This window comes from Pseudopodoces humilis, chromosome 21 (assembly GCF_049639895.1).
Source record: "Pseudopodoces humilis isolate 2021_Gansu_Grassland_sample_001 chromosome 21, ASM4963989v1, whole genome shotgun sequence".
NCBI lineage: Eukaryota > Metazoa > Chordata > Aves > Passeriformes > Paridae > Pseudopodoces > Pseudopodoces humilis.
Window position 1 is genome coordinate 9,292,360 of NC_142220.1, and position 25,787 is coordinate 9,318,146.

General features: G+C 40.0%; 1 protein-coding gene across 1 annotated transcript; it reads left to right on the forward strand.

Moving 5' to 3' along the window:
* The first annotated feature begins 1,322 nt into the window (after positions 1 to 1,322).
* GLP2R (glucagon like peptide 2 receptor) lies at positions 1,323 to 25,787 on the forward strand. The gene is made up of 13 exons (XM_088065457.1): positions 1,323 to 1,506; positions 6,551 to 6,659; positions 8,988 to 9,092; positions 11,212 to 11,333; positions 13,337 to 13,443; positions 14,034 to 14,190; positions 14,688 to 14,847; positions 16,740 to 16,800; positions 17,949 to 18,018; positions 18,453 to 18,541; positions 19,200 to 19,338; positions 23,184 to 23,225; positions 24,364 to 25,787. The coding sequence occupies exons 1-13, from the start codon at positions 1,402 to 1,404 to the stop codon at positions 24,679 to 24,681; spliced, it is 1,584 nt and encodes a 527-aa protein (XP_087921583.1). The 5' UTR covers positions 1,323 to 1,401; the 3' UTR covers positions 24,682 to 25,787.

The window sequence follows — 25,787 nt, forward strand, 5'->3', positions numbered from 1 at the left end:
ATTTGGATTTTCAGGACATCTCTCTGCCCAGAGATGTCAGAGCTGGAGAAGCAGGTGAGTCCCAGGGTGAAACTCAGGGCTGACAGGATAAATGGCTGATACAAAGCTCAGCTTACAGAGCTGGCCAGCAGCAGAGTGCAAGACCGAGCAGGTCTGGTTTACAAAGGCAGAGCAAATCTCACAAAAAACCAAAACCCAGAACTGGAGCTGGAGCCACGAGGTGTTTTTTCCCTGCATCTTTGTCTCACTGCACTTTCACCAGGGTTGTAGCACTTGTGAGAACAGGACTGGGAGCAAAGTGTGAGAGCAGGAGCGGGAGGGAGGAAGGGAGGGAAATCCTTCCAGGGATTAAACACTTCTCTGTGTTCCTATTCCTTCAGTAATCTGCATATGGCTGTAATTAAAGATATTTTAGGGCCTGTGAAACCACTGATACCTTCTGGATGACAGCTGCAATCTGAGATGTTTCACAGACAGTTTTTTTGCTCAAGCCTTAGCAATGCTGGTACCACAACTTTCAAATCAATTTTTTCAAGCAAGAATGCTCCGTTTAATAGAAATAAATTGCATGAGTATTTATTGGTTAGTTGTGTCTAAACTGTGAAAAAAGGAAGAAAATAAGAGAGGAGCAAATCGATTTGCTGGACTTTACTTCAAGCAAAGTGTTATATTCAGTGATTTTTGCTGGAATAAAGTTGAGAGGTGTGTAAAGCAAATATCTGCAGGTAACACCGAGACAGCCACAATCCACCTGGCAACTGAAGCTTTGAACAGCTTTGAACATCACAAGAATTGTAATAAAACTTAACTGCTGCTAACATAATTTTTTTTTCATATTTAGATTCTCCCTGATCCTGCACATTTGACAAAACATGATCAAAAAGCATAAAACCAACTTTTACTGAGCAGCTTTCTGACAGACAACTGGAGTCAGCAAGCTTCCTACACACTTTTTCTGTGTTCTAAGGTGTCCTTTATTGCTTTCATGAGGTGTGTATAAATATATTTATACATATGTGTATCTCTGGAGCTGGATTGCATTCTGGAAAAATCACTGGCAAAATTCCTGTGGAGCTTCAAGGAACAGGATCAGCCCTTTAATGTTTTAATAGTTTTCTAACTTCTTATTGGCTAATGGACCAGCTACAGTAAGCAGAGTTGCTGTGAAGTTTAGACTGAGCTCTCTCTCTGCCTTTAATCAGAAAAAACAAAACGTAGCTGGAGTCTAGCAAAGCTAAACACTTAAGGAGACTTCCTCACTTATTTGGAAAGAAGATTCATGGAACAGTGGCATTCATAAAAGACGACTTTTAATTTTTACTTCTATTATTTTTTTATTTTTTTAAAATATAATTGATCTACGGAGTGAAATATCAGAATAGTGGGGACAAATTTATTCAAATGGGCATGGTGACACTTCTTGCTCTCTATTCCAGCATGGGACTCTGGTCCAGGATACCTCCAACATCTGCCAGCTCCATCATGGTACTGTTTCTTGTGAAACAGGTAAGCTAATTCAACAATCAATAATACAAAAAGTATAAAAGTGAATTCCTAGCATGTAGCATTTTACCTGTCACAACCAGCGTGTTTGCACCAAAAATCCTTCTGACATAACAACTTCTATTTATTACTAATTAGTCATGAGAAATAATGGCTGCAAAGCTGTAGTTTTACATTAGAACTCTTCTGGCTAGGTCACTTATTACAATTTTATTCTATTAATCCTCATTCATACAGTGAATAAATTATATTTACAACAATTTACACAATTACTTTTCATACCAGTATTGATCAATATTGAATTACATCTTTTTGTTCAGTTTTCCTACCAGATAAAAATACTATTATGTATCACATTTCTTTTCTACTGTTTTTTTCTCTGTTCTAAACCCAGCTTTGATTTGTTTCTGGCACAACCTTTTAGCCTCTGAGCATTGAATCCTGCACCTCACCTTCATACAGAAAGCAAATAAATCTGTATGAGATTTCTGCCTTTATTTCTTGTAGAAGTCCATTAAACCATTTTATTTTTATTTTTTCCCCTAAATCTTTACAAAGTTTGAAATGCTTACTTCTTACTTACCTTATAATTTGGAAGGGGTATAGGTTTAATGAGAAAATATCTCAGTGCAATTCACTTCAAGGAAACTTTCATGTAGATTTTTGGGATTTAGATTTTTAGGAATCCCTATTTATTTATTAATATCAATCTTCATTTGAATAATTTTTTAAAACAATTACTGACATTTTGTAAATTTCAATTTAACTAATATTCACACATCTATTTAGGGTACATTTCTATGATGTGTATGGGCATCAAGACAATAAACTGAACATAAGAAGGTATTTCTATCCACTTAATCTCCATTTTCTTGGGTTTCTAAGAAAGTGGGTTTGCAGCTGCATGCTGCCAACACATCTGTGTTTCTAACATTTTTATGAAGAAAAAATTATGAGGATATAAATACATTTTTCTTTTTATTTTTTTCTTTTTTAAAAAAATAAAATATTCCCAATAATTTCATGTAATTCAAATCTGGAGTTTCTCTGCTTAGAGCTTCTGTTTCTAGAACTGAAACTCTCAGATTTATGAGACACCTCAGCCAATGCATTAGTTCCATCAGTGCTAACAGAAAATCTCCCAAATACTTCTGTGAGATCAAACCTTTGCTAGACTAATCACAGTGAATTAAATTGTCATAGTGGTTCTTGCAAATTGTTTAAAGAAATACGAGCTGTATTTCTTTATATTTTATTTCATAAGAAAGAAACATTTAAAGGAATAACAGCCATAAATCACTATATCTGTATTTTCTAGCAAATACCTCTATAGCTAGGAAAATATCCATCAGACTAAACCTGGATCATGGCTGAAAGAATGAATAAATATTTTTCAGCATTTATTTTTAGTTTATGCCTAAATTGAAGGGGCTTTTTTCTGTCCATAAGAGCACACTGAATAAACAGGAGCATTTCATTTCACTGCTAGCTTAGTATAAAAAAAATTAAAAGGGTGAAATTCTGACTTTACTGTGGTCAGTTATGAAAAACTTAAATTTAAACCTCTCTGCAACCAAATAGAATCCATGTCCTAAATAAAAGCTTCCAGCAGCATTTTCTTCTGCATCCAACAAATTTCTAAAGAGTGGTGTCCTGTTGGTGCAATCAAAATAAATGGCCAGACACTTCCAGGGAATGTTGATTAAATTTCCTCATGGGTGAACTTCAGAGCAAGCAGGGGACAGGCTGGCAGGCTGAGGCAGTTCTTTTTTTACCAAACAACTTCAGACAACATGAAATGATGTCCAGTGTAGGACAAAAGATCACAGAGTTGCCGAGTTTCTGTCTGAGTTTGATTTTCCCGAGTCAGAAGTCGCTGTTTAAAAGCAGCGGCCGAATGGCAGCTGAAAGGTTCAACAGATCAAAAGCTGTGTGCTCCCGCTGGTTGAGATCATGGGAAATTTCCCTGGAAGTTTGTATTTGTACCATGGAACTTGCACTGTGTCTAAGCCAAGCCTTGGGTCATCACGGAGCTTTCCTGGGGTTTGCAGTCACAGCCTGTGCCAGGAGTTTGTTGGCTCCTCTCAGCACACAGGGCCCATCCCCGCGAGTCCTCAAGGCCGGCTTGGACAGGGCCTGGAGCAACCTGGGATCGTGGAAGGTGTCCCTGCCCTTGGAATAAGATCTTTCTTGAGGTCCCTTCCAACCCAAACCATTGTGTAATTCTGTTCTTCTGTGACTTGGCCTTCTCCATCAAACCAGGAAAGCCTGCACAGTGCAGCAGTGATCGCTGTGCTCCTCACACTGACCCACACTAGAGACCACCCTCTTCCTCAGAGACCCTGTGCCCCTCTCTGAGGAGCCATGGATGGTAGGACACTGAGGCAAGCCTGCCTCTGACTTTTCATTGACTCCTTTTCAGTGAAACACAGAACATCAAGGTGCCTCACTTCATTTCCCCTTCCCTCCAAAGTTTTTTCCTTATTCCCAGTCTACTTGCTTTGCCTTCAAGTGGCAGCTCAGAGGTATCAAAATGCTCCTTCTGTGACCCTTGTCCCAGGGGGAATGGCATGAAGCTGGGCCAGGGGAGGTTTGGGTTGGATATCAGGAGAAAGTTTTCCAGCCAGAAGGAGTTTGAGCAGTGCCCAGGCTCCCCAGGGAACAGACACAGCCCTGAGGCTGCCAGAGCTCCAGGAGTGCTGGGACAGAGCCCTCAGGACAGGGTGGGGTTCTTGGGGGGTCTGTGCAGGACCAGGAGCTGACTGGGTGATCCCTGCGTATCCTGGGACATTCTCTGACTCTCACAGGATGGTAAATAACTCTATAAACACACAGCTCATACAGAAAGGCCTTAACAGGATGTCCCACTGCAGAAAAGACTGAAATCCCCTCCCTGGGGCACCTGCATCAAACCCTTTCAAACCAAGAAGGGAATGGAAGCTGATTTTCCCCAATCCCAGGCACTGCCAGCATTCTTCAGCCTTTCTCTGTTTATGGCCTTTCCCCAGGGTGCAGGCCCCAGCACCCTGAGTAGTCATGCACAAACAGCAGGATTGCTTTTTTCAGCCTATTGTTGTTGGTACTCCCTCCATAAGTATCTGATAATCAATTCACAAGCTGCTGCCATTCAATTTATCATGGTTTCCTGTTGAATATGTGTTTATTATTTCTTTGAAACATAAATCTAAGGGGATTTCTTAGTCTTTTAGATCAACCATTAAGGACACTTGGGGCAGCCACAGCTACTCTGTGAAATGTTTCATTTTGATTAATAATTTAATTTTTTTAAATATGTCCTTCTAACTATACTTAAAATTACTATTTTAAATATATATAAAATATATATTATATAAAAATATATATTATATGTTATATATTATACATTATATATTATACATTATATATTATATAGTATATAGTATATGTTATATATTATATATTATATATTATATATTATATATTATATATTATATATTATATATTATATATTATATATTATATATTATATATTATATCATATAATATATTATATATTATAAAAATATAAAATAAAAATAAGAGCTGACAGCTCTTAACTTTTTTTTGGGGGGGGAGCTGCAGCTTTGATTCTGTGCAGACTTGATTTTTTTCATCAGAAAGTTTTATGGTAGAAAACAAATTTAACTCACAGTATTTACATCAAGAGTGACCAGGTATTGGCTACATGACCAAAACAAATTTATCTCACAGTATTTGCATTGACAGTGACCAGGTATGGGCTGTGTGACCAAAACAAATTTATCTCACAGTATTTACATTGACAGTGACCAGTGTGACCGTGCCTGCAGACTTGAGGGAATGGACAATTCCATCAGGCAGTGATGTGGAATTGTCATTTAGGCCTAACCTGCTCCTCACTCTTGCCCAGTGAACTTTTCCATGACTGTGTCTCCAGCTCTTGGTTGATGGAATGGGACCAGCCAAGCTGCCAGGTAGCCACTGCAAACTTTCCTTTCTATTTCCTTGGCTGTTGGGTGCATTTGTTTATCAGAAACCGGAGTGTTCTTCCTTCAGCCGAGCAGTCCTGTCCACAAATGCGTCATCTCCATGTCTCTGCCTCTTCAAATCAGGTTCACTGACCCACAAGTGTCTGAAGAATCTCCCCTGGCTCCCAACATTTTGAGGCCTGCATGAGGGAAATGTCAAGATGCTTTTTTATTTTGGAAACATGCATTCCTTTCTCATGGCTGCTGTAAATATTCTCTCCTTATCTTGCAAGCCCATCCAGGGAAGAATGATTATAGCCTTTCAAATCCCTCAAGCTTAAAGTGGGGTGTCTGGAAATTAGCTGGGAGACTAAAAGCAGAGTATTGAGCAGGCAACATTTTACACAGTAAAAATGCATGAAATAGTGATCTTGCATAAGAGCTAGCTGTTCTTGTTTTGAAAGTAAATAAATATGATTTTCTGCATTAAAATAAAAAACAAACTGTAGGTTTAAAGGAACAAAAGTGAAGTTCACAGCCCACATGTTATTCTGTTGGATATTATTCTGTCATTTTATTATGTGGGAAATCTAGAGGGTGAAGACTCTTCTCACCTCTGGACACAAGAAGAAAGTAAAGTGGTGCCCTATTGAGGCAGAAAGGGGAACACACTGTAAATGGGCAAGTTAAACTAAAATGTACAAAAGTGTTTCTTAAAAAATAAAAAATAAAAAGAAGAATAGAAAGCTGTCAATGGCACAGTTGCAATTGCTGGTAAAACAAGTGGTCTGTGAAATGCTGGGGAGGAGTACAGAATGCACCAGAGGTGTTAGTAGCTAAATAACATTGCTTATTCATTCCTGTTTTGTCCACTTTTGGTTTTTTTTCTATGCTACTCAACCAGGTGTGCTTGAGTATCTTCAAAAATATTTTAAAACCCTTTAGACCTTTTTTACCTACCATTCCTCCATTCTCCTTTCTTCTCCTCTCCTTATTTCTGTGCTCAGACCAGAATTTCTTGAAATAGAAAGAAACTTGTCATTAAGGACTAAAATATTCTCACTGATTTTTCTCCTGTACAGTATTTTCACTCCCAGGCCAAAGGTTCTCTGCTGGAAAAAACCACTACTGGATGGAACAAATATAAACAGGAATGCTTGAAAATGCTGCAGGAATCATCTGTAGACAGTGGTAAGGAATTAAACAATGAAACATTTACTGAGTAACAATGATGAATGTGCAAATCTTGCTGTATGTCTGTTCCTAAGTTCTAAATGTAAACAATTCAGCTGACACAAATATTAGCCTAAAGTCCCTTGTTTCTTTTCCTTTCTCTGTGGTTTTGAATGCCTAGATGAAGAGCAGCACACCTAGAGTGTCTCCTCCTGAATTCACACCTCCCTCCTTTGACTGGGTGCTCAAAGTTTTCTGCTGTTTGCTTAAAGGAGACTTCATAATCCATCATTATTTCACTCCTAAATGTATAAATGTAAAATTATATACTCCTAAATGTATAAACTCTGCTCAGCTAGGTGTCTGTCTCCTGGAGAGGATGGCACAGTTTTGGTGTGAGCACTTGGAGAAGCCCAAGGTGTGGCTGCTGTTCACCAAGGAAAGATGAAAAGTGAATTTGTGCTCTCTGTTTTGGACTCACTGGCTATAGGCAGGCGTTGAAAGCACCCTCCCCAAATTTGTTGGTGACTCCAAACTGGGAGGGGTCAGAAGTCAGAGCCATTTGTGGAAAATAGTGAAGCGGAAACCACAGAAATCCAGAGAAAAGAAGCTTCCATACGTGACTATGTGACTACAGTCAAGGAACAAGACAGTGATGAGGACTGCAGAGGGAACCAAAGATTTTATGGGAAGCAGGGAAAGCAAATCATCCATCAGCCCAGCCAGTACACCTGCAGGATGGCTTACAACTAATGCTGACAGGGAAGAAAGGAACAGTAGAGAGCAGCTGGAAGTCAATAGCCTGTGGTGAGCACCTGGTGTGCAGGAAACATTAGCATGATGCAAAAGAGCAATGTCTTTTGCCAGGAAAGCAGAGAATGATGGCTTTGGTGGCAATTAGAACTAAGCCAGGTGACCCAGCAAGGTATCAGAGGGCAGTAGTTTTGAGTGGGTGATCTAGAGAACTACAGGGACAAAAAAAAATAGGTATTTTTTATCCTGGCAGCCTCCCCAGTCCACACTTAAACAAACAGAAATTGGGGAAAAGAACAATAAAAGTGCAGCTCTAAATGCTAACAGCTGCACAGATCATAACACAGATACTCAGCCTCAAAGGTACAGCAGAATGAGTAGGAATGTACATCCTGTGCTCTGCATTTTAGCAGAAGCACCCCAAAAAGATGCTGGTGAGATAGCACAGAGATATCTTTCTTGCTCCCTGTGTTCTTTTTCCTACACAATTTTCTCAAAGTATTACTAAGCACTATGGAAAATAAAGTGGGATATTCTCTTCTGGTTTAGGATGAGCAAAAACATTAAAGTTAAGAGAGATCTTTGGTGTTATCTTAAAAGAAAGACAGAAACCAACCAAGACACTAGAGCAGCCACTAAGGTATTTTATGTTGCTGTCACCTGCCTACACCTTTTCAAGTCTTCATTTTCAAATATTTTATTTTAACCTCCAGTCTGTGGGTGATGTGATAACTGTGAAGATTAAAACTGAGTTACTCTGAGATATTACCAGAGGTATAACCTCTGATAATATCTCTGGGAATAAGAGATATTGCCCAAAAACTAAAACGGGTCACTGTGAGAGACTGACAGAGGGGGTGTGAGCTGAGAACTGGTGTCACAGGGGTGGAAAGGTGGAATATATTCCATTTACCCAACTGCTGCATGCACCAAAACCAGTGAGGGACAGCATGGCTGGGATCTGACTCTTACATTTGGACCACAGAGGCCTGAGGATCATACAAACATCAAATCACAGAACCACAGAACACCCTGAGCTGGAAGGATCCACAAGGATCACCCAGTGCAGTCCCTGTCCCTGCACAGACCCCCCCCCCCAACAATCCCACCCTGGGCATCCCTGGGAGCCAAGCTCTCCTGGAGCTCTGGCAGCCTTGGGAATGTCACCATTCCCTGGGGAGCCTGGCCAGTGCCAGCACCTCTGGGGGAAGAACCTTCCCCTAAAATCCAACCCAAACCTCCCCTGGCCCAGCTCCAGCCGTTCCCTGGCTCCTGTCACTGTCACAGAGCAGAGGTTGGAGCTGTCCCTGTGCTGTCCCTCAGAAGGAATCTGCAGACCCTGGTGAGCTCCCTTGTGATTTTAAGCAATAACCTCAGTGGGGAGTGTGAAGCCTTCAGGTGATGAGTGGAGTCAGGGCAGAAGGGCAGCTCCTGTTTCTGTGCTGTGCATGGAGCATTGCACAGTGAATACACAACATTTATCTGCAACATCTTGTTGCTCTGGAGGAGCTTGCAGGTTCCCTGGAATGGTTTCCATGATTGTCCATTGTCTGGACAGCTTTTTGTAAAACTTGTATTTGCTTCTCTCCCCAGGAATACACTGCAATGGGACATTTGATCAGTTTGTTTGCTGGCCTTACTCACCCCCAGGAAATGTCTCTGTTCCTTGTCCTTCATATTTGCCGTGGCTGGAAAATGGTAACGTGAAAGTGGTACCTTGTCTTGGAGTTTGTGTCAGGAATTCAGCTAAAGGAATTCAGTGTCCTCTGAATGGAGGAAAAGTCTCACCTCTTTCCACCACTTCTCAACTGAGGCACAAAATAATTTTTGATGCTTTTTGCTCTTTTTCTCCATCTGAGCTTGCCACAGCTCTGTATTTTCTGCTGTAAAGGAGCATTTGCAAGGTCACAGAACCACGCTGCCAGGGTTTATTCAGAGTAAAAGACTCAGGGTTCAGTTTCTGCTGGTCCAGACACAATTCCAGAGAGCTGGAAGATCCAAACTCGGTGCAGGAGAGCGGGAGCAGCAGAGCAGCAGCGAGTGGGGAGCAGAGCAGCCTCCCAAGCCTCCCTTTCCTGCAGGGAATGCAGTGGGAGCCTCTCGGGAACAGGGGGAAAAATCACCTCCAGGAGCAAAAGTGTTGAAGACCAAACAAGATTCCCATGAAGGAATGAAAGGGCGCTGCTATCACCACAGAGCAGCATTTCTGAATCCTGCTAAATTCCCTTTCTGAGCTGCTTTTCTACTTCCCCTCGGAGGGACCAGTTCTGCCCAAGTCCTTTAATTTATGGGAGACTACTGTCAGCTGCTGATCCCAGCTTTCTGCAGCCCAAACCACACGTGGTTTGTTCTTTAATATAATTTATATTAAATATAATTCTATATTATATATTTTATACAATAAATAATATATTATATTAAATATAATTAAATATTTAGTATTTTATAAAATAAATAATAAATAATATATTCTACAATATATAAAATATAGAATATAAAATATATATTATATATAATACACAAATATAATAGATAATATAATATGTAATATGTAATATATAATATAAAGTATAATATATTATATATAAGATATAAGATATAAGATATAAGATATGATATAATGTAATCTAATATAATAAGATAATCTATTTTATAAATATAGTCTATTTTATATGATATATATTATATATAATATAAAATATTTTAAAATTATATATATTATATATAAATATATAAAACTCATTATATTATATATAATAAAATATTATATTATATATACTAAAATGATATGTATTTTATATATGATATATTAGATTGTATATCATATATATTAAAATATATGTATAATATATATTTAATATATATAATGTATTTTATATTTATAAATATAATAATGTTATAAATAATTTTGATGCTAATAAGCAGTAAGACACCAAGTTTCTATCTGATCTCCCCAACTTCTTCTGCCAACCATTCAGAACACACCCAGCTCTTCATAATAAACAAAAGCATCTTGCCTCCATGGAATGGAGATTTTTTTTCTATCTGAATTTCTACAAAAGCAAAATTTCTGATCACATTTCATGGATGGTTTAAGGTTTTTTCAGTGGCTAGTATTCATATCATCCTGCTCCATCACAACAAACTGTGCTCCCAAAGCAATTCTCCCAGCTCTGAGCTGAGCAAAACAAGATATTCCGGTTGTTGCTACCACCCTTAAACACTTCAACTCAAAAATGATTGGAAAAGCTCAGGTCTGATTAGAAATAAACAGATGGCAGCTGTTAAGGACAACATCAAACACAACCTAGCGTCCTCACACCATTCCTCTGATGCTCTGGGCAAATTCCTAATTAGGATAAATTGGGATAATGCAGGAAAACCAAGAAATCTTCATCAGTTCACCCAACCTGCTGCAGGGGCCCAGAGCACAGAAATGAAACACCAGCCTGCAGCATCAGGAGAAAGAGCATTCCCCAACCAAATCCTGGTCAATGAATTACCCATTCATGAGCTTAACGAGGAAAAATTAATAAAGTGAGAGGTGGGCTTCTGTTTTGGTTGTAATGTGTGGGTTTTCTTGTAAAAACCAGGCACATTTTGGGAATTTATTTCTGCTGGATTACATTCCCACTTTGTCCTATGTCAATATAAAAAATATATTGACAAAGGCAAAAGAAAAGTGGGTTTTATTCTTTTTTTGAGTATGGATGGTGTGGAGTCTATTGTGGAGGTGTAAGGCAGAAATCTTTCAGATGTGTATGAAAAATGAAATCTCTGTTTTGACCTTTCAAACCAAAACTCTGTTTACTTTCAGGAAGTGTAGGACATGTATACAGAGTCTGCTTGGATGAAGGGATTTGGCAAACAAAGGAAAATTCCACAGACATTTGGCGGGATAGTTCAGAATGTTCTGAGAAAAATCATTTCCAAAAAAATGTAAGTATGTTTTATATTACGGTTGAAAACTTTAATCTTCTTAATCCTTTCCTGAGTAATTGACAAAACATTTCCATTTAATATCTGCAAAAGATCTTCAGATTTCATTTAAATTACCAAATGGAAAGCTGTTATTTTATTTATAAGAAGCAGAAGAGAAAATATTAAAAAGGGGATTCCTGCTTTAGATGCCACAAGTTATTTTCTCTTCAGAGTCCAGTGTTCACATGTGCTGATTTTGTCCTAATAAAATAGAAAAAAACACTGCAACTTGTCAAGCAAGTAAGCATCTCCCAAATCACATTAGTCTGTCAAAGTCAGACAACTTCCCTTCTGAGCCTTGCAGCATTTCATGAGCTGTTAATTGGTTATTTCAAAGTTGGCTGGTCAGAGACTGGGGGATTCACCCTCACCTAACACCATCCTTCCTGTATTTCTCATATTGCATCAGGCCAGGGGCTGGACTTTGTCAGCCAAACTTCTTTTGCCATGGAGTTCAGCCTAGCAGATGTCAGAATTAGGTCTCTTAGGTAAGCACTATTACCATTATTTTTGACTTTTTAATACTGACCGAGTGCTGTTTCTTACTTTATCAAGTACCACTGCTTTACTGATTAGTTATGGAACATTATTAGTTTAGTATCTCTGTGTATTGCTACTTTTTACTGAGCTCTTTATATAGTAAGTACATGGATTTCCAAACTTTCAGTTTATTTATGCAAATATAATAAATATTCATAAGTTCTGAGTGTTTTCCAAGGTTTGTTGACCATTCTGGATAGCATATTTGTTTCTGCAAGACATATTATTTCATCTTGTGTGACAGCAGGCAATTTCTTTGAAAGCTTTAACCAGTTTTCCTACCAACACTAAATGTGGGCTCGTACCTGTTTGTTTTATATAATTGAAACCCCCCAAGGTGTTGGAAATAACCCAGAGCCTGTATCTTCACACATCAGAGGAATCAGCTTGGTTTCATGTGCTTTGGTGCTGCAAAATTGAAATAGCCAAGATGATAACTTGAGATTCTTACAAGGTTTTTACCTGCTGGGATATTTCCACAGAGCAGAGGCACTGACAGCTGGGAATCTCCTGCTTTCCCTGGGCACTTTCACCCCTTTCAAGAGAGGTTTGGCTCACGAGCATCAAATTACTAGAGAAAACTGCTGGCAGGAAGGCAGTGCTGAAGTCCCTGGTGCTGAGTAGTAGAACTAGAAAAACAGCAAATTCATTGAGGAAAAGACACACGTTCCAAGAAAATCTCTGTTGGCCAAATTGGGAGTATGAAAGCTACAGATCCTGGATCTCATTCCCTCTTCAGAGATGCTTTCCTTAAGCCAGAAGTTTGAATAGTTGAGAGGTAGACATAAGCAGCTAAAATAGAAAAAACTTAGGAGAAAGAAATGTTAAATTAGGCAAATTGGAAGGAAATTGGTGCAGGGCCAGGAGCTGGAGTTCAACAATCCTTGTGGGTACCTTTCAGCTCAGGATGTTCCATGATAATCTATGAAAGTGGGAGTAGTTCCCTTCCTCCTCTGAGGTCTTATTTGTCATTCAAAGACATTCAGGACAGCTCTGATTTAATAATTATTTGTTTTCCTTTGAACTCAGGAGGGAAGTCAGTCAGAGCTGACTCTCAGAACTGTTCAGACACAGCTGGCAGTGGCTGTCTGCAGGCCACACACCCTGGTGTGTGCAGCTTCACTGAGCTCCTCTCTGCAGCTTTTAACCCACCCCAGAGTCACAGCAAGGCTCAGCCGTGGTTTGGACTGCCAGTGGTGTTTGTGCCAGGGAAACTGGGAATATTCTGGGAGTGCCTTTGTATTTAAATAGGAATTCTGGGTGCAAGTGTCTCTGTCATACACTGATTTCAAAAGGCAGTGCAGAGAGCTTAGGATCCTGCCCTGGCTCCTTGAAACTCAAAGAAGGCGATCCCCAAAGTTTCTGAGTTGTGTTTCTGCTCTGTCCCCCTGCCTACATAACATATTTTTCTTTGTTCCCAGGAAGAAGAACATAAACTCCTCACCACATTACAGCTGCTATACACTGTAGGATATTACTTTTCTCTCATCTCACTGGTATTTGCTCTATTTATACTTTCTTTACTCAGGTTAGTATAAATTTACATGCATTTTAAATGTACAGAGCCCTGTATTCATATTCTTCTTTTTATGAAATTGATTTTTTTCTTTAATTTCCAGTGTTTCAGTGACTTCCAGTACCTGAAGGGGCTACAAAAAAGCTGAGGATGAGCTTTGGACAAGGGAATGGAGTGATAGGCCAAGGGGGAATGGCTTTAAGCTGAAGATGGTACATTTAGATTAGATATTAGGTAGAAATTCTTTACTGTGAGGCCCTGGCACAGGTCATCCAGAGAAACTGCCCCACTCCTGGAAGATTTTAAGACCAAGCTGGACAGGCCTTGGAGCAATCTGATCTAGTGGAAGGTGTCCTTGCCCATGGCAGGAGGGATAGAATGAGACGGGCCTTAAGATCCTTTCCAACCCAAACCGCCCTGTTGATTCTTAATTTGTATTTTGCTAAGAGCAATGCAAATGCAATTTCTAAGCAGAATCCATTGATGGCAACAATAAAAATGCAACAGTTGTTTTGCTGGGTTTTTGCTGGTTTTTAAAAATTTTTATTTCTGCAAATTAGATCTGTTCCAGAGGATTCATACACTGTTTTTTTCTCCCACAGAAAACTTCACTGCACAAGAAACTACATCCATATGAATTTATTTGCATCCTTTATCTTGCGTGCAGCAGCAGTTCTTATAAAAGACTCTGTGTACTACAATATTTACTCAAAAAGGCCAAATGATGAAACTGGATGGATATTATACCTGAGTCCAGAGGTAACGTGGTAGTTCACAGCTAATAGTAAATGTGTGCTTCTAGTGCTCAGAACAGTTACAGTTTTGGAAATTTGCCCTACAGAATCAAGCATTGAGGTGTTTGTAAATTGAGCTTTGGATGCTGAGATTTTGTGGATAAAAGTTGGGATAATCAAGATGAAATCCTGATTGTAAGAGATTTATTTTAAATGAATAGAAAGAACATATTAATTGATTGTAATGTTCAGAAACAGCCACTTTAGCAAAACAACTCACACCTTGCAGCCTTTAGAAAGAAATCTCTGATTTTATTTGGCACTTATTTACATCTCATTTGTGATCACTGTGAATAAATTATTCTTGTACATTGTTGTGGGAATGCAGCTTGCCCATATCAACAAGGGAAATTACCTGCAAGATGTTAATGACTAATATTTTAACAGCTCATCAATAAAAACTCTCACATGCAGATCATGACATCTATGTTTGCAGTGACTCCTCATCTCTCATCCCCACAGATTGTAATCATTTGCAGGACTGCCCAGTTTTTCATGCATTACTTTGTTGGGGCAAATTACTTCTGGCTTTTAGTAGAAGGGATTTATCTGCATACATTATTGATAACTGTGGTGCTCTCTGAAAGACGACTGCTGCAGACATACATCGTGATAGGATGGGGTAAGTCCAGATCTGTTTCCAAGCACTTTTATTTATTATTATGTGGTGCTTTGCTGAGTCAGTGGAGGGAAAAAAAAAATAAATCTGAATTCTGTTTTATTCATTAGTTTCTTAGCCAGCAATTGTAAATGGAGATATGTCAGCAGTGGTTCATTGGCTGCAGTTCAGCTTGAGCAGGAAATCAGGGAATTGTTTCATAAGAAAACAGATGCCTGGTGGGCAGAAGAAGAAATTTCCTTATATTGGGCTCTATATTGTCATCACTGAATATTATGGTGCTACCAGCACCTTCATTTCCTCCCTTTGTAATAGAGCACTTCTACAGCAAAAATACCAAATCATTAACAATTTTCATTTAAATGCTCCCCTTCCCAGCTCACCTGAAAGTTCTCAGGTGTGCTTTAAGTTAGGAGACAATCTGAAACGCTGCGTGAGCCAGGTCTTACATTTCAGGCATTATCTATGAAATAAAGACAATTTAAAGGTAATTCCTTTAATGGTCCTCACCATTCATGCTTGGATTTCTCTGCTCCCTCTCTAAAGGACCCTTTCCTCTTTAAAGGACCCTTGGCTCTATGAGCCCACAGGTTGCTGATGCATCAAGACCACTGTTTTTTGTGCTGTTTGGTGTTGCTTTATTCTTTCATTATCTCTAAATCCCCTCGTTGCTTTGATCACCAGCTTGTGGGAACAGGGAGCAGTCATTTCATTCCTTCTTCAAACTGCAGTGGACAAGTTCTGTTAGGAAATTTCCTCCTTATCAGAAGAGTATTAATAATAATAATGATTATTTTCCTGTTGGTCCTCGTCCATTGGTCACATCACATTCACCAATTTTCTAAAGGCTTTCCCCACATATTAGCTTTACTTTTTATTTATATTTATTACAATCCCTGCTAAGATGGGACATGTCTTACAGCCATTTGTAGTACCCCTGGCCCAGGGCTCACACTGCCATTTCCTCAGCTGCTGCACAGGAGCTGCATTTGACATCATCCCCTCCTCATCCTGGTGTCACCTTTCCTCATGGGACCTCCTCAGATCCCCCTGGATCCGAATTCTGTTCTGTTCCCCACGCCCCAGGTGTTCTGCAGACCCTCTCTTTGCACCATCTCCCACCCAAGTGAGACCCCTTTTATCTCTTTCCCCCTTTGACCTACTCAGAAATCTATTCTCTTGGGGAGTATTTTGTTTCTGGCCCCTTCTCTGTGTTGCCACACTCCAGCTCTCTCCATGACCTCAGTTAGAGTCCCAGAATCCTGAATATCCCTGCTCTGGTCCCAGGGACCCACAGCTCTGATTTCTTCCACTTCCACCAGAAAATCCCCTGTGTGTTACTGGGTTGAGAATTCAGTGGAACATTCCTTGTTGTAGTTGATGATTTGAGATTTGTGCTTTAGTCCATTGGAATAATGCAGAAATCCTTTAGGGGTTTTATTTTCAGCCTGCAGTCTGTGATCTCCAGGAAGGGCTGGGGGCAACAATGAGATGATTTGGATTCTCTTGGAGGGGTCCAGGACAACAGTCCTTTGTCAGCTGTTTCAATATCCAGGCAGCACTCCATGCCTTCACTGAAAACTCCTTTAAAATTCAACAACTGTGCCCAGGGTGGTCTGTGAGGCCTCGAGTGCCAATTTGAGTTCTCAGGGTCAGAAATTGAGATTTCAGCAGATCAGGAGTGTGCTCATGTGTGAATGTATTCATCAGTCTGAAAATGCAAGATTCAACTATACCACGAAAAATAATTTTGTGTTTGAACTACAAATTCAAATGGGGAAAACCAGGATGAAGCTGATTTTTGTACCATTCTGAACAGAAAACTGAAAAGCAGAAATCTTTTCCCCACACCTTTCTACAAGCTTGGCTGGAATAGACTCTTCTTTTCTTTTCAGTTGTTCCAATCCTGTTTGTGGGCCCTTGGGGAATAAGCAGATCCAAACTGGAGAACACAGGGTAGGTTATTAAATAAAATGTTCTTTGGAATCCTGACTTTCTGCTTGCTTGGCTGAAAGCCCTTGGCAGTACTTGACACAAGAACTGAGCAGCAAATTATCAGATTATACAGCACCTATTGATACTTGTTACATTTTCAAGGTTCCCTTTAGTACTTTCACATTAAAAAACTTTCCTTAAAAAGGAATTCTCAGATTTACTTAAGCATTTTAGCAAGGCGTAGAATGAACTTCCACTGCTCCTGAAATGTTCATCCATTTACATGAAGCAAATTGTGTGCACCAAGACCTTCATGGAGAGCATCCATCAGAGGAGAAGAGACCAGTGCTTTCCTTGGAGACTTTGAGTTCAATTTGGATTCACTGCCACTTTTTTAAGAAAAAAAAGTGAATTGTAATGGAGGCTCATGACAAAACCTGAAAGTCACAGAGAGCTGATACTTGGTGAAGACATCAGGGACAGTAGCATGCACTGGCAAGCACCAGTTTCTGGTCTCCAGTGATGCTGTTGGTGACATCACATAAACTTTGTGCTTTATCTATGGAATCTTTTGTTCTCCTCTTACTTTTTGTGGTTTCTAGAGAATTTTATTTGCAACGCCAACATGGATAATAAGCAACATCCAAACCATAATTACAGTCTTATGGAGTCAGATGTCTTATAAATTGCAAATGACAAGCCAAGATCCCACAGAACCTCAGGCTAACCAGCAAGAAGAAATAGGACAAATCAGAAGGTTAAAACAGGAGAAAAACAGGCAGCTTCAAGGAAACAGTATGCATATTTTTTAGCAGATCAAGAAGCATGGTCACAATTCCCGGTTTACTCATTTCCAGTCTCCAGTTTCAGACAGATAATTTAAGTAGGATTAATTCCATTATGAGGGTTTGGTGTCATGTTTTGTGGATTCAAGGAGTTTGCCAGACAGTTCAGAAGTTTATGGTCTAGGGAAACCTTATCAACATTGATGTGGAAAGATCTTCAGAGTTGTTGGTGAAACTCTTCCTAGTTTGATTCCATTTTTTTGGGGGGGGCACCTGAAAAAATTGAACTTCACCAAGTTCCTTTTGAAATATATACACAAGTTATGTGAGCATTTTAACATTTTTTTTTCTATGAAAGTAATTCTATTTTAAATTATTCTCCAGGTGCTGGGGAACAAATGAACACATGGGGATCTGGTGGATCATCCGAGGACCAATGTTGTTTTCCATTGCAGTAAGAATTCTATAACCTGTATTTTTTCTTCCTCCTTGGTCTTTTTAATTTGTGCCATTTTTGTCCTTCAAAATTTTGGAACAAATAAGACCACAGAAATATCATGGGAGACATAAAGTGACAGAAGAGATAAAGCTTTGTTCAAAAAATGAGGAAGCAGGGTTCTGTATTAAAAAATTGAAAGGTAATTTTGTACTGAAGGATCATGTATCAAATTATAGGTCAACCTGAATAAGGCAATGCTAAGTTACTCAACTTTGCATGTTTAGTATGTGAAAATAACCTGCTTGTATTCCAACCTCATCCCAGCTGCATTCCAGTTATTTGGTGGCAGGTTTTGCAAGTGTTTAATATCAATTATACATTTATTTAACATTTAACTGATTAGTGTCATAACATTTGCAGTAAGTAAACCATATGTATTTTCCTTCAAGGTTAACTTTGTCATCTTCTTAAAAATTCTCAGAATGTTGATTTCCAAACTAAAAGCTCAGCAAATGAGTTTTCATGACTACAAATACAGGTATGTAACAAATGACACAGAAGTTCTGGCCTCTTTTTAAAAATTTTGTCACATCAAAAACTTGTCAGTTTTCCCTGAAGATGTATCTACCACCACCAGGTGTAATAAATATTCAGAATGTGGGAAATAGATATATTCAGAATATGATGAATATTCTTAATAGATATTCAGAATGGGGACTCAGGCTCCACAGACATTTCTCTGTCTGAGAGACAAAGGCAGTCAGCACCTGTGTGCTGAGCTTTGGGGGCATTTTCACAAAGGCTCTTCAGTGCAGTGAGATTTCTGGTCCCAGGTATCTCCTCTCACACCTGTGCCCTCTGCTGCAGTGACACATTTTTGTGACATCTTTCCCTTTGTCACTGAAATTTGGGAAGAAAAAGAAAAGCCCTCTAGCACTATCTTTGTAGCCTGATGGAGAGTCAGGCATTACTTTATTCTGGCCAGGATGTGCCATGGAAAACACTTCATTTACACATGCCTTTTAACTAGACTTTCCACAGATTTATGCACACATTATTCTCAAAGTAATTCACAAAACTGCTACTACCATTCCAAAGTCAGAATACTGAGGGCAAGTTTTTGGAATAATTTCTTTGAGTTTTTGTTTTTTGGCACCAAGGATGTTTAAAAATACAACAATAAATTTCTTTTTAAGATTGGCAAGATCTACACTTGTGCTGATCCCATTGCTGGGGATCCATGAATTTGTATTTACCTTCATCACTGATGAACAGGTGGAAGGACTTTCAAGACATATAAGACTTTTCATTCAGCTGACAATGAGCTCATTTCATGTAAGTACTGTTTTGCAAGCATTGTTTTCATAGATCCATGTGCATTTGCTGCTCACTACAGTTAAAGTAAATTTAATTTAATATTGTATCCCAACCTACAATGTCTCCAAATACTCTGCTGCATTAACAAGATAAAACACTCACAAACTGCATACTCAAAAATGATAGTCCCAAACACCAAAAAAAAGGAGTCAGACATTTTCAGAAAAAAAGGTGCCCTCTGTAATAGGTAACAGTTCATCAAAGACCCCTGAAAACAGGATTCAAATGGTCCATTTAAAACACTCCCAGCCAAAATCATAACCATGAGAATGTCTGCCTCATCCAAGGTTTGGGCTCCCTTTTCCCAAATTTGTTCAGCTTATCTGCAAAGTGACCCAGTGGACTCCCAGGTGTGCACCCACAAAAGTGCTGTACATTGCATCAGTTTTTAGTTTTAGGAGGAAACTTGTCAGAGCCCTCACATGGATGGAACAGAAATCATGTCTATTGTGGATGGACCAGCATCTGCAGGTGGAAATTTGTCACCCATCGAGTCAGGAGGATTTTACAGATGTTCAGGCACTTGGCTCCTCTTCAGTGCCCCTGCCTTAGTTTGGGGTGAGTGGGAAAAGCCTGAGATGAGGAAGGGAATGTGAACTCCGCCCTCAGAGCTCAGCTGCAAGGCTGAGGGGGTGAAGGAGCCCCACTGCAATAAAACATCCAGCTCCTAGAGCATATTCCAGAGGGAGCTGTTACTGGAGCTCAGGGGTGATTCTCTGGTGGCCACTCAAGCACAGGGTGTGCTTCCCTGGGACTCTGCTCTCCAGGCTGCCTGGCCAGAGAGCTGGGCACTGGCACAAACATTGCCTCTGCCTCTGTCTTGAGCTCTGCAGCCTGCTCAGTGATTGTTGAGACAGTACTGATGAACCTGCTCAGCAAAGCTGTCCTTTACCCACATCTTCCTGCCTTGATCTCCCTGGGACACCAGGACAGCAATTTCCAGATCTGTATTTGCTGCAAAGCCCAGTGATCTCTGTGGCTCCAAGTGGCAGCTCCTCAGTGATTCACTGCTCTGACACTGCTCCCCTGCTCTGCAGCCTGAGGCACGAAGCCATCCCAGCATTGCTGCACTTTTCCCACAATTTATGATGATCCTGGGTTTTAACCTTTGCATATATCCACCTGTGCTCTGGTGTATGTATGCAGCAGTGTTTTGACACTGTTACTGAGGCTATACTCAACATATAAAATTTCCACCACAGCTTGAGGGGATAAATGTCCCAAGTGACAGCAGAGAATTCCTGGAGAGCCACAAGCCCAGGGAGCCTGCTGACATGGTGTTCACAAAATCCCAGAATTATTTGGGTTGGAAGGGAACTTAAGGGTTCCTTGGTTAGAAATAGCCTTACTTGGAGAGGTTGCAGTGCCTAGATGTTATTTTAAAAGCGCAGAATCATTTTAAGTGAAGATTTTATTTACTGGCTTGTACAAAGAAATCTGATATATAAACCAGCTTACTCATCCTTGCTAAAGAACACAAACTTCACTCCTTTTAGAGAAACATGCATGTGCTTGGCAGCAAGCCATGCTTTAGAAGCAAAGCTCCATTAAAAAATACCCAGAGATCTTAGCCAATGTTTATTGCAGATTCTGTTTTTTAGCTGCAGCATTATTTATGAAGGGATTAGCCAAAAAGCACATAAACTGTACCCAATTACATTTGTTTAGTCTGTAAATCTTCTCAGTAGTTTTAAAAGGCAGTTAAACTGTTTTGTTAAAGAAAAACAATTATCCCTGGGATCTCAGCTGAAGGTTTAACTCAAACATTTTCAAGGAGTACAAAATTAAATTCTAAATAGGAGTTCTGTTGTAGGTATGATGCTGCTTTGCTTTAGGAAATGGAGCAATCTAAACATCTTGGCTCGCTTGTGCATGGAAATTGTTACCCTCAGGAAAGAAACACTGGTTTCTGGTGGAGATAACTGGGTTATCTGATGAGTAATTTATCACATTACAACTGTCATTAGAACTGAAGAACAACAGCAAGGCTTACGTGTGCATCTGTCCTTTCCTACTGGTGCTAATGAACATTTCTTCTGAATTTCTGATTCTGCGTTTTCACTCACACTGGGATAATTCTGAACACGTGTGTTGGAGAAGTCACAACACATTGGAAAGGTTTCGAAGTGTGAAAATCAATTTACTGGGAGAAAAATGAGCAAGCATGAAAGAAACCAGGATATAAAGTGAGCATCAAATATAAATAATCAGCAAAGTCTTCCAGCTCCTGGTGGGATTTCACAGCGCTTGTCACCGCCTGCTCCGATCCTGCAGCGACAGTGAACGACATTCCCAGAGGTTTTTACAAACTGAGATCAGCCCAGGGAGGTTCACACAGGCAGCTCCTGAGCCCCTGCCTTTCTCCCAGTGGTTATCACCAGGCTCAGGAGTGTTTAAATCCTGTTTCTGCTTGAGGAGCCTGTGAGGTCAAATTTAAGAGTTCATACTCATAACAAAAAACCACCCAGCAGAGCCATGAACTTTCTGCTCCCCCCAAAAAAGAGAACTGCCTCCAGGAGCAGGAGAAGTTCTGTATAAAAAGTTGCTTTTTAAGCTAGGAAATTTGTATTTGATATAATATATTCTAAGATATTTTAATATTTAAAATAGTAAATTAAACTACATTATATATTTGTGATGTAATTATTATGTTACAATTTGTACTTAATATCACCTATTGTTAACTCTAATTAACTATATCTTCCTCCCATAACTCAGGTGAAGCATGAAAAAAGATAGACATAAAACACATGGAGAAAGCAATTCTGTTTGCTATTTCTCCTGTCCCCATTTCCACTGGTGTGGCAGATAAACTGCACATATGCTTAAGGAATTAATGACTCTAAATATTTCAGGACTGCTAGAAAATTAACAGCAGGCTCAGAACGCTATTGGTTAATTCTAGATATAATGAAAAATGTTGAAGCTTCTGTGTATGTGAATTTAATTTTAAACTTATGTCTGGGCAAAGCAGAAACATTTCTGGAAAAATATGAGAACAATTGAATGCTGTCAACTGAACTGCACCTTTTTAGCTGCAATATAAATATTTCCTTGGGACTCAGAGTATTTATTCTCTTAATCAGAACTTGTGTCACAGATGCCTTTAGACACACCAAAAAAGGGCATTTCCTGAAGCAGTGGGAATAAATCTGCATGTCTGTGGGGCTGAGATGCAGCCTGGGTAATCTGCTTTAGCCTGAGATCAAACACAGACAGAAAGAGGCAAATGGAAATAATAATTTGGGGGTTGGTTTAAAACAAGTTGTATCTGTAGGATTTTTTGAGGTTTTTATCTAAATCAGTTTCAAAGGAAAAACAGCAATTCCAAATGGCCATAACACTCAGTGTAGCTGAACTTTGAACTAACACTAATCACTTAATATAGAAATAATTTGTAAAAAGAACCCAAATGAGAATCACTCACAAACAAGCATACAGATAATATGAGAATTCAAGCTGCATCTTTTTCATTTTACCACATTTGGAAATAGCAGCAGTCACAGTATAACAGCAATAGTTTGGAAAAAAACATTATGGGGTAGCAAAATGAAGATAAAACTGGGTTTTGTAATCTGTTCTTCAGCATCTGCACAGAATGTGCCCTGCACTTGCCAAGGACCTTCACAAAAACAAGTGACTGGGTACTTCATTAATAAATAAATGCAGGCAAATAGTTTCCTTTTTGAACATTAAGGAACACTGCTTATATTTATGTTTTTACCACTAATGTCACATTTAAATTATACCTTCAGGTATTTCCTGCACACTGACTTTTTCCTCTCACTCCCTTTCTCTTACAGGGTTTTTTGGTAGCAGTTCTCTATTGCTTTGCTAATGGAGAGGTAAGACACAATGCTGTGAGAGAAGTTTTTAGTTCATTAGTAAAGTACATTAATGTCACTGAGGATGATGAACACACTGACCAGCTCTGCTTATTGAGAGCATATGTGTTCTTTTGAGCTGGTAAAATTGTTTTGAGTGAAGAGAACAGCAAGAACTAGCACAGGTTTGGACTCAAAAGCAAAGATTTTCCATGGAAGACTGAGTGGTGGTAGCACTGTGGAGGTGTGGATAGCCTGGGGGGTCTGAAATGCCATTGGAGGTTTAGGGTCACCTGAAACCCCCCCTTTAACCAGCTCAAACCCCAGAATGTGTGGTCAGTCAGGCTGAGCCCTGAGTTTACTCCTGAGCTCCACGTGAAGTGATCACATTTGGAGCTCTTCTTTATCTTAGGCAGCAACATGTACACCCAGGATGGGCCCTGGCTCAGGAGTTTCCCACTTGGATCAGTTCTGGTCCATTTCCAGCTTGGGCTGAATTGTGCAATTCCAGCTGCAGGTGATGCAGTCCCATCCTCCCAGGTTGCTCTCCTCAATTCCCTGCTGGTTGCACTTTTTGGGCCTGGAGCTGCAGCGGTGTCCTTGGCTGTGGGGCTGGAGAAGGATTGTTGTGTGTGCCTGAGCTGTGAGGAGACCTTGCTGACACTTTGTGTGGAGTTCAGAGCTAGGTACCAGTGCAGAACCTGGAGAATGTCACAGCTGAAACTGAGGCAGCACAGGCAGGGGGACACTCAGTGCTGAGGGTTTCCACCAGGCTACCAATAAATGTTTTAACGAAACAAACCAGCTACACCAGCACAAGACTTGGGTAAAGCTGTGTGGTCCTCGCTTCCACAGCCCCTGGGCTTTCCTCCTCCTCCTCCTCCTCCTCCTCCTCCTTGCCACAGCAGGCTGTAAACAGGGGAGTCATTTGAACTCTCACATGTCACATTTACAGAGGAAAAACTTTCTTAAAGTCAGGGTGAAGAGGTTGGACTCTTCAGATTGATTTAGCAAACAAATCTGTTCCTCCCCTCCAAGCACTGGGTGCAAGGTAAACCCCAAAGGGGCAGGAAGGTCTTATTTTACAACCAGTATTAGTGTCAGTGAACTACAGGGTGCTCACATGCCATCACCAGTGACTATTTTCCCCTCCCCTCAGGTGAAAGCAGAGCTGCAGAAGCAGTGGTCCCGTTTCCTGCTGGCAGATCCCTTTGGCTGCAAACTCTGCTTTGTCGGGGAAAACATAAAATACCTGAGGAAATGTTCACAGAAACAGAAAAAGCAGCACCTGAGCAGCAAGCAGCGCTTCTGCCTGGAGGTGAGCAAGCCCTGGGACGTGCAGCTGAAGCAGCTGCTGGGCAGGCAGAGGACAGAGGCCAGCCCAGGCCCTCCCCAGATGAGCATGTCGGACAGCAGCGAGGGAGAGGTCACCACCGGAGAGACGACCGAGGAAGTCTTTGAGGAAAGTGAAATTTAGGAAGTTGTCCCTGGGACAGAACCTGCCAGCAGCCAGTGTTTGCAAAGATCTGTCACCTGCAGCTGCTCAGAGCTCTGGGATGTGCAGTGTGAGGACCAAGCAGTTGATATCCCAGGTGTTCCTGTTTTCTTGGTCTGAGAAAAATGATTTTTATCTGGATGTGGCTGACCTGGGCAGGAGAGCTCCTCTGCATGGAGCAGTCTGGCTTTCAGCTGACATTTTTGCTGGATGAACTCTGGGAATAAGCAGGCTCTGGAGACACATTTTATCAGCTTCATCCCTATGTACTGCCTTTGAGTCACATCATGAGAAGTTCTTAGTTTTTCTTTTTCATAGGAGTGGTTCATAAATAGGGAGATGTGTGTGGAAGACTCCTTCCTTCACAGACTGAAATCATACCCCAGCTCAAGAAAACCGCCCCAATTCTAGAACAAACCAGACCAAACATATACATAAAACCCAAAAAACAAACTTGGGAAGAACCAAGCTTTTGCTTGCATTTTTGAGCATCTTCACTTAAAAGTTTAGTGCTGGAAATGTCATTATGAGATGAAAACCCCAAATATTTCCATGGAATGTGCCCAAATGAAATGTTCTGATGCAATTTTTGTTACTTTTTATTTTTTTATGGATTTTTTTTTTACACAAGCCACCATGACTTCTGGTTTTCCCTACATGTGTCCTTAATGACAAAACAACTCAGTGGTAAATTCTGCCTCCACCTTCCTCCCAGGGGACCCAAAATGGATAAAGACATGGGATTGTGATAGCACCAAAAGAATATTGTGAAATCCTTCTTCCTCCATTTAACAAGAGCCATGGTGAAGTTTCATTTCTCACATCCAAACTCATCCAGAGACCCATGAAATGCAATAAAGTTGGTTAATATTCTATGATCCAGCTTATATAGCTTACCAGTGCTCCAGTGATTATTTATCAGGCTACAAAGGTTTAGCCATGCCACCTGTGGTATTTATACTCTTTTATTGCAAAGAACAGATCAATTCATTGACTAGCTCTAGTTCAAAACATATTTCTGGCACTTAAAAAAAAGTATTTCTTTTACAGTTCTATCTGTGTTTATTTAATCAATACAAAGTTGTATA

What these genes read in the sequence shown, in the direction of transcription:
- GLP2R (XM_088065457.1), top strand. Translation starts at nt 1,402, where the DNA reads ATGGGCATGGTGACACTTCTTGCTCTCTATTCCAGCATGGGACTCTGG. An exon ending in TTTCATGACTACAAATACAG is followed by an intron (nt 18,542 to 19,199) that starts GTATGTAACAAA and finishes TTTCTTTTTAAG; the next exon opens with ATTGGCAAGATCTACACTTG. An exon ending in ATTGCTTTGCTAATGGAGAG is followed by an intron (nt 23,226 to 24,363) that starts GTAAGACACAAT and finishes CCCTCCCCTCAG; the next exon opens with GTGAAAGCAGAGCTGCAGAA.